We start from the raw sequence: 12,209 nt of genomic DNA on the forward strand, positions 1-12,209 counted from the left end.
CACAAGGATTATCAAGTGACCATGTGTTCAGAGTTTTGTATCATGAGCAAGCTCTTTTACCAAGAATAAGAACATAAAATGGAAGTGGCACCCAAAATCAAGCATGAGCAAAATCACAATGCACAAGTAATGTGCATGAACAGGTAGCTTAGGCCTCATTTTACCTGCAACTGTTACACCAACACCTGTTATCTTACAGCTGTGATCAAATGAAGAATTCTCTATGCCCAGATACCAAGAGGAGAAAAAAATGCAAATATTTCAGCCTGATATGTGGGCACAAGTCAAAAATGGACATCACATAGACAGCCTCACTTTGGAGTAGCCTTAGAAAACAGTGAAAAAGGAAAAAGCCTCCCAAGTGGGAGGCTTTTGGAGCAGTGTGTTCATCCATAGTGTATCCAAAGAGAAATGGTCTAAGAGCAGTAAATAGTGGCCTAGCTGACCAGTCAGTAGCCCAGAAAAAGAAATACTGAAAGATCAGAAACAAGGAAGGTCTGGAGTGGACATGAGCATGGGTATATTTGAATGAACACAAAATGTAAAAATCTCTGTAACACAAATTAAAGGTATCAGAGAGCATCTAACATGGAAGAGAGAGTTAACAATAAACAAAGGACTAATGCAGCTAACATAAGTTAGTCTCTGTTACAGAACACCTCAGTGCTAGCACACTAGCATGAATACACTAGCCATGATAGATGGAAATCATCTAGAAATGCAACTGCCTGGGCTCCTCAAAACAAAGCTGATCTAGTAAATGTTACCAGCAAATGTCCATCCTGACAGCAAGATATCAACTCTGGGCCCCAGATAAAACCATTGCCCAAGAACATCACCTATAAACTCAGTGACACATTGACTACATTGACTACTACTTCCACCCTAGTTGAACCAACAATTCATTATGACAAGAACAGATAAATATTCTGAGTATCAGTTTACTTTCCCAACCACAAGGTCTTAACCAGTACAACTGCCCTAAAATTATGAAGTGTTTGATCAAGCAACATGGGACCCTAGGTAATCAGGAGACACACTTCAGCAAAGTAATTACAAGAATTAGACCATAACCATGAGATCCACTGGATCCCATACATGGTCACTTGATAATCCTTGTGAGGGACTCCATCTCTACCAGGGCCCAATAATGTGGCAGAAATGAGTATGAACTTTTTCACCATGAATGGCATGGCCTTTGACATGTGTATGGGGTCTGCATTGGGATTTGTTCACTGGAACTTTCTGTATTTTCATGGGCTACTTTTTCCAACACTGCCACCACCAACAGCCATAAGTGTACTGGGTCAGGCAATGCTAACTTCAGGGCTGCGTACAAGTGTGGCTGAACCTATAGCAGAGCTCTTCCCTACCTTGGCACGTACTCACAGCTGGCAGCCTTTCATGTTATTCAGTATGTGGGTTGGAGCACTATTTCCAGGACTAAATGTGACAGATTTTTGGATGGGCACAATTGAAGCACCAGGATGCAGGATAAACCTTGGATTTAAGCAACTTTGAATGGTCCTCTGTCCCCAGTAGGAAGAATATACAGGTCCAGGAACCCAAAGAGTAAGAGCCACTCCTCGTGGCCTCACTCTCAGTGATTCAGCTGAGTAACTTGTGCCTCTTATTGTGGAAATCTGGACTCGGCAGGATTAGAGATCTTATTCCCCAAAAAGGAAATACTCTGGCAGGGGCCGTAGCAATACCCCATTGAACTGTAAGCTATAGTGCCACTTTGATATTTCAGGTTCCTTGTGTCAAGGGACTAGAAAGCAGGCAAAAAAGGAGTCATCATCTTGTCGAGAATAACTGCCTTTGATTGTCAAAGGGAAGTAGGACTGAGGTTACAAAATAAGGGCAGGGGAATATGTTTCATATACAGGTGATCCACTTAGGTGTTTCTTGGTATCCTCTCACCAAGGATGGTGGTAAATAGGCAAATTCAATACCCAGAGTAGAGGATACATGATGATCAAGGACTCAAATACCCAAGGGTAAGGGTCTAGGTCAAGACACAGATCGGAGGAGATGCCAATTGAAGATAAGGGATATTTAGAAAGAATACTGGAGGGGAACATGACAAATGTCAATTGTAGCCCTGAGACCAGCTGCAGAAGCCAAAGCAATAATCTAAGTTTCCCTGGTAAGAACAGATCACTGAAATGCAAGAGGAGCACAAAGAATGAAATATATATTGAGAAACATATTTGAAGAAGTAGACTAAGGAGCTCAAAGAATGAACTGTGATGAAATATCCTAACAAAGGATAACTCTGATGGAGTCCCCTTAGGATTGGATGTGGGCCTCCCTTAAAGTCTACTTGACTTTTCCTTCTGTCCAGTCCTCCTTCAGCCTCCTCCTTTTCATAGCTGTTCATCCCAATGACTTGATAAAAACCCTGAATGCTAAACTCAGTCTCAAAATTTGCTTTCCAGAGAACCCAAACTGTGACAGGACTGTATGTTACCACAGTATAAACTAACCTACACTGACTGATACAGTACAATAAATCTGAGGTTTCCTCTGCAGTTTCTTAAAATTGCTGGCAAGTTGTTTTCATTCATAAAACCATGTAGAAAGAGCAGAATTTAAGTTGCAAGCTTGTGAAAAGCTTGTTGAGGTAAGCAACTTTTGCACATATAGACACTTTTTCACGCTTGCTGATGTTTGCCCAGCATGCCAAAACTTTTCAACTGAATGAGAAAAGAAAAAGATAACAGCAGTTGTGACAAATAGACTCTCTCTGCTTATGCCTTCCAGCTTCCTCAATAACTACAAAACAAATGTTGGGCTAGCTGAATTGTTGCTGATTTTTCACATTCTTGATCAGGATTCACAATAAAACACAGACTGGTTTTCCTGTAAGACGTAAAAGTTCTCAAATGCCTTAAAGCTCAATATTAATTTAAAATAATTTGTTTACATGTACTCTGTTCCCATTATTACACTATAAAGTCTGTTATATTAATCTGACTCCAATCTATAATTGTATGTCTTGCTAAGAAGACAATGTATTTCCAGAGCATTCAGGTTATTCTTAATAAACAGTTCAAGTCTACACAAATGAGAGCAAAACCCACATGTCTACTGACATCATGAAAACTGACAGAAATACCATTCCATGCCAACAGAAAAGCCACACAAGACTAACAACCAAAGTAAAATATACTATCAGGAATATAGATACAAAAAAAATTAAACTGCAAGGTACTATATATTAATTTACAAACTGTACACTCAATACACAGAAGATCAAGAAATTAGAATTATCATTCTCTCAAACTCACATTTCAGCAGTCTGAATACTGTACTACCAGAACCATCTACCAATGAGAGGCCACACACTAACACTAAGAACTTATGCTGAAATTCAGAGACTGGTTTATTTTATCAATGATGCATAAAATAAGACAGGTTGACAATGAATATTCATTGGCTAATTTTCCTATAAATATTCATACTTTTCATGAAAACATGTATCTTTAATACTTTAAGGACACAGTTTAAAGATTCTTTTTAGAATCCACATGAAATCCAAGTTCAAAAGTCAGTATTCATATGACTAAGAAGAACAGATTGTGTATACAAGACTCAAAACTAGATGGACATAAAGAAAAACTTCTATTAATGGTCTGTATAATTTTATAATAGAAGATATTGTAGAAAAATTATAATAGAAAATATTGCCAAAAATGTTTTCCCACCTGCCCCTTAAAAGATGGTGTTTCACTGGGTTTTTTTCCCCCAGTGAAAAAACTGCACTTAATTAGGTCAAAACTGCTCTTAATGTTGTAAAAGGTGCACACCTTTCCTAGGTTACCTAATTCATACCCACAGCTTCACTCAGGATTTCTTCCCCTGACATTCACTCCATAAACATTTATATAGTCTCCTATTCTGAGTCAGGAAAAGTGTGTTACCACTATTTGACTCTCAATCTTAATGGAAATTATTTTACAGTTTTAACATATATTGATATTTCCTGTTGGCTTCCATAAATAGTCTTGATGTAATAAATGATATCTATAGATTCCTTGATAATGAATCATACATGAATTCCTAGAATAACTCTTACTTGGTCATAATTTATTATACTTTTGAAACGCTGTTAAGTTCTACTGCTAATAATTTCTTTTAAATTTAGATTCTATATTCATGACTGCTTTCCCCTGCCTTCTTCCCCTGGGATTCTGTTAAGGCATTTGAAAATTTCCGTTCAATTTTATATTTGTAACAAGAATCCTTATTCAGCAATTTTTGCATTTAAAACAATTTTGCATTTAAAACTTAAAACCATTTAAAACAAGAGAAAGAGAGATTTATTGTTCATTATTCTTTTCTTTCTCCTTGATTTTCTATCTTGAAGTCACTATTTTCTGAAAATTTGTGGAAGAGGAGAGGCACAATAAAATTCAAATATACCTTACAAATCTGATTAAATCTACTAATAAAATTAATTTTGAGTGTCTTGCTATATTAATGAATATTGTATGCCTTTTCCCCAATAATAGATCATTCCATTTTTTCTTCTTAAATCAGGGAAAAATCGGTATCAAATTGCAGGGTAGAATCAAAAGAAAGTTGAGCTTAGGCTTGGGTTCAGTTTCTGAATATACAATCTTATGACCTATGTGACTTGGGGCTGAACCATATTAAATTAGTTTCTTCCTCTATAAATAAGCATAATAATACGTACTACACAGAGGTCATTATTTATGAGTATTATATTATAAAACCTGTGTTAAGTGTCAAACATCATAGTAAAAAAAAAAGTGTGTGAATGATTAAGAGTTTTTCTCATGGACAAACAGAATGTTCTTTCAAGTGGCCAGGCAAAGGGTACTGCTTTCATCAAGGAAGAGCCCTAAGAACTTAAGAAATGCCGTAGAGAAATACTGATAAACAAAGAAAGGAAATGATATAATAACTTCCAGAAAATGAAAATAATTTTAAACATCAAGAGCAAACAAGTTAGAATTTTTATAATTTTGCTGGTGTTCAAAGAATTTAAAAATTCGATGTTTTAATTTAAATATGATTTTTAATGAAATTATGTCTTATAAAAATTATACCCATTGTACACACATGCACACACACTCTACAGGAGTGTACAAAAACATGCATGTTATGCTGAGTAAACTAATCAAGTGATTTTTAAGCATACAGTGAACTATACCTTCAGTGTGCTTTAACTATGTGGTTAACTATATACATTATTACACATTACCAATTAAAATATTACTTATGTAGGCATGAAATTCCTTTTCAGTTTTGTTGACTGTTTTTATATAATTATGTATAAGGAAATTCGAAAAAATTATTTTTAAAACTCTTGTTATTAGAGCACCTGGCTGCCTCAACCAGTAGAGCACATAACTCCTGATCTCAGGGTTGTGAGTTGAAGCCACACGCTGGATGTAGAGCTTACTTCAAATAAAAAAAATAAAATTTTGCAAACTCTTATTATTTTAATCTGATTTAAAGTTCCAGCTTCAGTTTCAATATATCTGCTTTCTGCAAAACATATTTCTAGTAGAGATCCTACTCCCTCTCTTATTATGAAATAATCTAACTTGGGAAATCACATTTTCATGTTTCTACTATCATTTTGAAGAAAAAAAATATGATCAGTGCATCTCCTCTGAATCGTCCTTCATCTTGTTTCAGAATTCTATACATTCACCTAACCACTGGGTAAATTTTCTTATTGAAGAATAACAACTACCATTTGTAATTAAAAACACTGAAGTAAATATTAGGCCTACCTAAAATTCTTGTAATAACTATTTACATGATGATTCTGAATATTGTCTCAAAATTCAGTTTGATTTCGAGGTATGTTTCAATTCATGACAATCTCACTTGTAAATGTTGAAATCCCCACTCAAACCACCTACTGACCTTTAGAGATGAGAAAAACAAACTAACAAACTACCTGATACCTTTTTCCTACTAACCCTAGAAAACTAATAGGACAGCATGGACTTTGTACAGCCAAACAGTTTCAACGTATAAATGTCTCATAACATGGGATCAGCATGAGGCATGTTTTTCCATTACATCTTTAGCAGAAGGTTATCTTTACCACAAAGATCATTTTAATCTTCAATAAGGTGTCATGGTGGCTCTCTGAAGGCAATAAAAATAACCACAATTTTTAAAAAAAGTTATCTGACTTCAAGCTACATTCACAGACTAGAACATTAAGTAATATTATCATTCTATCTGTTACAGTTAATTCAGTCCCATTAACTGGGCCTGGGTCTATTACCAGTTGCACTTGGGTTACTTTTTTTTTTTTTAAATATAGATGCCAGTGCCTTATCTAAGAGAACCTGATTATATAGATCTAGAGTTTTTCCCTACAACCTTCAAAGGGGATGCCAAGGTACAGCCATGTTAAAAAAAATTACTGTCCTGTGCCTTCCATATCTATCATCTATAATATAATGAGAAATGTGAAGGCCAGATTATATCCTCAAAGATTAACAATATTCACTTTCGAAAATTTACTATGGTAGTAAGATTGAAATAGCACTTTTTAGAGCAATGAAAAATTAAATGGCACAAATATTCCTATTTATTTAAACATCATAAAACAAACCAATCAGTTAAGCCCTCAAGTGCATTCCAGGTAAACATGACATAAAAGTCCAAGGGTAATGTACTAAAGAGAAAAATTAGGAACATGACCTTTTTTCAAAACAGATCTATTTTCTCATTGGTTCACTACACAATGGTTGTATTTTATTTCCACAAAAAATGTACTCTATATAGAAAAAAAAAGAAAAAAGAAAAAGAAAAACAATTATTCTGGAAAGCATTTTCTGAAATATAAAAAAATATTTTTTCCAGGAAACTATTCCAGCATTCGATGCCACAAACCCAAGAGAATAAAAATAGATTTGGGAGGAGAACTTTACTGGGAAATACACAAAAATAATCGAGTGAGATAAAACACTTTTATCCTATGTTGAATTATACACTTGCTTTACATTTTTGTTGCTAATGCTGTTAATGCTTTGTTAATTGTTACTGTTATGTTAAAATATAATACTTTAAAATGTTAATCTTTCTCCCATTTGAACAATTTGCTTGAAAAATGAAACTGGTATTTGCTTCTATCTTTCCACAGTATTAAGAAACATTATTAAACATAGATGTCTGATAATTTGTTGCCATAACTAACAAAATACAATGGACCCAAAAACCAGCAGCATGTGGTAGTCAAGTGGTAAGGCTATAGCAAGTTACAAAAATTAGATGTTCCACTTGCCGCCTGCATGGTTTTGGGTAATATTCTGGAAATGAATGTATTAACACCTCGTTACAAAATTATTAGAGAGGTTAAGATATTGTGTGTAAAACTCTTAGCATAGTATCTAATTCTTAGAAACACTTAACAAATCATAATCAGAATAATGATAATCTTGATCTCTCTCTCCCTCCCTCCCCTCTCTGAAACTAACACCTCTAATTTTTTACACCTGGGTAAGTTTTTGTGATACATAAGCCCTAAAATATAATAATCCTGAGCAATATGGAAGAAATAAAAATAATTTCCCAATATGCCAGCTACAAAATAGCTCAACATTAATTTCTTCATTAAAATAGAGACATTAGGTGGAAATTCCCTAAAGAATCTTCTTGAAAGTTTCAAAATCTCAATTCATAGATTTTTAACAATAGCAACAAAACTACACTTCTCTAGGATTTTTATTCGTATAAGAAAAACAACAAAACCATCTACCTCGAGGGAAATAAGCTTACTGTCTCATCACCACAGCCAAAACAGTATGTTGATAGCCCCAGCCTGGCAATGACAGATCGCAATAAGAAGCCTCGATTCACTACGTCATTTAACCCATTTTTCAGGGTCTCAGCACTGATTTAGAAGCCTCCAAAAGCCAAGACAATCCAATTTTGATCATGAATCATCACTTCAAATTATTAGTCCAAAAAGGTAAATATTTAATTATTTAGGATCAAAAAATCCTAAAGGCAATGGATTCTTTTTAATGATTAATCACAGAAAGATACACACACAGTTTAGAGTTAAAAAGCATGTTTAATTTTATCACTGGGAATATCCTTCCAAATGCATAGTATACAATCAAACCTCGTATTAAGAGGCATAATTTGCTTTCTATGCCACCACTTGAAATAATTTTTCAGAGTAGACTATGTGCCTTTATGATGTTCAAGGGCAAAAGTATACCTCTTAAATCTATAAAATGTGTTATTCTTTGATCACTTATCTTTATTTATCAGAATATTTCTTAATAGCTCAAAATTGGCATATTACTTTACACCACCACATAAAAGTGTTCTGAACTACTGCTAAATATATTTTAAATATCAACTAGGCTTTATCTATAAAATGATACATAGAACAGAAATGTTTTCTCTATAATGGTCTACTGGGTAACTAAATTTAGTATTTCAAAAAATACATTAATTTAATATTTATAAATTGATAGGACTATAGATAGCATGATTAAAATTGTTAACTGTAAAAAGGCACTGTATTTCTGGTTCTCTGGAAAAGATTTTTATTCAGTTACTTCCATTCCTAGCTAAGTTCTAGGTTTCCATTTTGTCCCCAAATCTTATGTCTTTAGATCTATTGTCTCTATACTTCTATCATCTTCCTATACCAGGTAACTATATCTGGTGTGTTTCATTTAAATGCATCCTTGCTCATACCCACTAGCTCTAAAATGTTGCATTCCTACTATCTGTAATTTATATAATTTGATAGTGCTCCATTATCTACCTGCTATCAAAACATATAATATGGCAACAATCAAACACAATAGACTGGTAAATTGCTCACATAGGGATATAATACACAAAAGCCTTCAAAAAGGACATTCAAAACTAGAATGTCTGTTCTCCTGGCCCTCTACTACTACTGTGCTGAAATTAGAGAGAATTCCATTCATAATCTGTCACTGAATTTATCTCTAAAATGACATATACACATGCTGTCGATTAATGTATTTGAGAATCTCTACATGACAAATTTCTGATATTTCCTATTATGTATGTACAATCCTAACAGATACATACCTATGTCATATGCCAGGAAATCGGCAGAAAAACATTTTGCACCGTTACTCAAGGAAGTGTCATTATGGGTATTTCCTCCAAAAATAAGCATAGCTCCATTGATAAGAACAGCTGAATGAAGGTATCTGGCAAACCCACTTTCTTTCAAAATAGTCCTACAGGATAAAATTTAAAAATGTATTACAAAGGATAAAAAGACCTCCCTGATTTTATATATATTATATAAAGGGTCTAACTTGCATATAGAATTTTCCTTAAAATTGTGAAAATAACATGCTTTATTTTTTAACAACTCATAAATGGCCTCTAAATTTCAATATTTTTGATATTTTGAGATTCACAGTATATTTAAATGCTTTGAGGAAACACAATATTAAACATAATTGTTCATGATTTATAATAATTTATATTTTGAACTTTTATTTCATTTATAAAAGTAGGAAACAAGGGTCCTCAAAACAAGAGGACCAAAGTACCACCACTTTTAAATACTAAAGTAAATAGAATGTTGAATATAATAAATTCACTCTCAAATGTATTCAATTAAAACTCGTAATTCATATGGAATCATAATACACTAAGTTCTTATTTAAATATAACATGCATAAAAGCGCACCTAAGTCTAAAATTCAATGAATTTTCACAAGATGAACACAACTAAGTAAACACTACTGAGATCTTTTTTTTAAAAGAATATTACCACTATTCTCATTCTTCTGTGGCTCCATATAAATTTTAGGATTGTCTGTTGTATTTGTATCATTTTCTTTGTGCTTTATAAAATAGAATCATATAGCTTATATTCATTTGTGTGTATATTCTTTTGCTCAAGATTATTTTTGAGCTATATCCATATTCTTGTGCAAAATCACAATGCATTTTTAGAAACATTAATATAAATGTTCTTTTAATGAAATATTAACTAAGATAAAGTACTATAAATATATCATCACAATTATATTTCACTTTAATGTACTGCTGTATAATAGAACTGCATGACAATATGAATCAATACTTGGTAAGTAGTCTAAAATGAAGCACTCGTACTAAAAAAGAATCAGAACATAAACCTAGTACGATATAGTACAGTAAGTATATATGTCAAAAACCTATAGCAATTAATGCCTAATGAATATGGAACTGACTTCCAGAATGGCAATATGAGAAGTTCCACAAACTGTATATAGGAAAAAAACTATAATTGGTAAAAGTTAAAAAAACATTTAAGTTATCAGAAATATTAAATTTTTAAAGTTTATTTCTTAAGTAATCTGTACACCCAACATGGTGCTTGAACTCACAACCCTGAGATCAAGTTGCATGCTCTTCCGACTAGGTGAGCCAGGCACCCTACAACCAATTAATATTTACTGAAAATATCTACTAAATCTCAGTAAGAACAGCAGCAGTCCATGATATTTGATCTATTATCTGCTCCCATCCTTCCTCATGTCTGCACCCTCCCCCGCCACACACACACACAACCAGTTCAACAATAAGTAAGTTGAACCCCAGGTGGGTAAATAACAGAGAACTCCTTCATTCCTCAGTTCCTAGTCCAGGCCATGGATATGTACCCAGGAAGAACAGACAGACAGCCCCCAGCTATGGTGGTAGAGGCTCCATTCAAAGAGAAAGCAGGAAAGGGCTGAATGCTCATCCTCTTCCTCACCCTATAGAGTATAAGCTATACATCAGGCCTAGCAGGCCAGGAGGGCCAATAACTCTTTACCCACACCAGACACAGGGTAGAAATCACATGCAAGCTGAGAAGAGCAAAGGCCTCCATCCCCTTCTAGTGCCCTGCACATAACACAGTATTATCATTCCAGAAGGGACAAGCCACTAACCCACCTACAATTCGAAAGTAGTGGCACTGTCGTCTCACCCTGCCCCACACCAGGGAGAAGCAGACTGAAAAAAAGAGAGTGCCAGAGCTCTCCTAAGGGAAATGAGTTTATTTGTAACAAAAGGGGAGAAACTTCAAGCCTAAAGGGCACTCAAGAAAACAATGGAGGTTTTGACTGTAAGCAACTGAGACCGCTGGCAGCTCCAGGCGAACAATAAGCTTAAACGAAAGTTCACCAGAGAGAAGCAGGGAAAAGACAGCTAAGAAGAATCCCTAAGACTAGCCTCATAAGGACTACCCCTGAAAAATGATGGAAACTGAATTCAAACGGACTATGAAGCAATGTATGCCCCAGAGCATTGCTGAGAATTCTACGCAAGTAGTCAGCAAGTCAGCAGTTAGTGGTGACAGGCACCTGGGTGGGATACACTCAGACAGCTCACCAGAAGGGTCAGAGGGAAAAGTGCAAGAACCCTGCTTAAACTACCATCACCCACGGGTGATCTGCGGCATTCCCCGGCTGCTTCCATGGGGTAGCAACATCAGAGGACCCACTGGAGAAAGAAAAAGACTTCACTGAAACAGTTCAGCCAAGTCACTAAGTAAATAAAAGTCAATAAATAAACAACAGGGGCGCCTGGGTGGCTTAGTCGGTTGGGCGTCCGACTTTCGCTTAGGTCATGATCTCGCGGTTCGTGGGTTCGAGCCCCGCGTCGGGCTCTGTGCTGACTGCCAGCTCAGAGCCTGGAGACTATTTCAGTCTGTGACTCCCTCTCTCTCTGACCCTCCCCTGCTCACGCTGTCTCTCTCTCTCTCTCCTAGAAATAAAAATATTTTAAAAAATAATAATAATAAATAAATAAATAAACAACAGTTCCAGAAAAGGAGGAAGAATCAGGACCCAGAGTTGCTACAATATATTATCTAAAATGTCCAGCTTTCAGAAGAAATTATGACAGGCAACGAAACAAGAAAAAGTAACTATACACACAGAAAAAGCAGGCAACAGAATCGCTTTCGAAGCCTCAGATGTACAATGAAGCAAAATGACTTCAAAGCAGCTATTATAAATATGTTCGGTTAAGGAAAATATGGCAATGCCTTATCAAATATAAAACAACAAAGGTACAGAAATCACCAAAATGTTCAAAAGTATAATTAAAATTTTTAAATTTATGAGAAGTAAATAGTAAATTTCAGCAACCAGAAGAAAAAAAATCACTGAAGTAGGAAATAGAAAGAAAGAGATTGAACAACATGAAGAACAGAGATGATAATGAAG

At 34.8% G+C, this 12,209-nt stretch overlaps 1 protein-coding gene across 1 annotated transcript in view; it reads right to left on the bottom strand.

The window, feature by feature from the left end:
• ATRNL1 (attractin like 1) overlaps positions 1-12,209 on the bottom strand; it is a 767,076-nt gene that overhangs the window by 625,838 nt on the left and 129,029 nt on the right. The window contains exon 10 of the mRNA XM_077779526.1: positions 9,079-9,233. Coding sequence (XP_077635652.1) covers positions 9,079-9,233 — 155 coding nt within the window. The remainder of the gene's footprint in view (positions 1-9,078; positions 9,234-12,209) is intronic.

Source organism: Crocuta crocuta, unplaced genomic scaffold, assembly GCF_008692635.1.
Source record: "Crocuta crocuta isolate KB4526 unplaced genomic scaffold, BGI_CrCroc_1.0 scaffold138, whole genome shotgun sequence".
Taxonomy (NCBI): domain Eukaryota; kingdom Metazoa; phylum Chordata; class Mammalia; order Carnivora; family Hyaenidae; genus Crocuta; species Crocuta crocuta.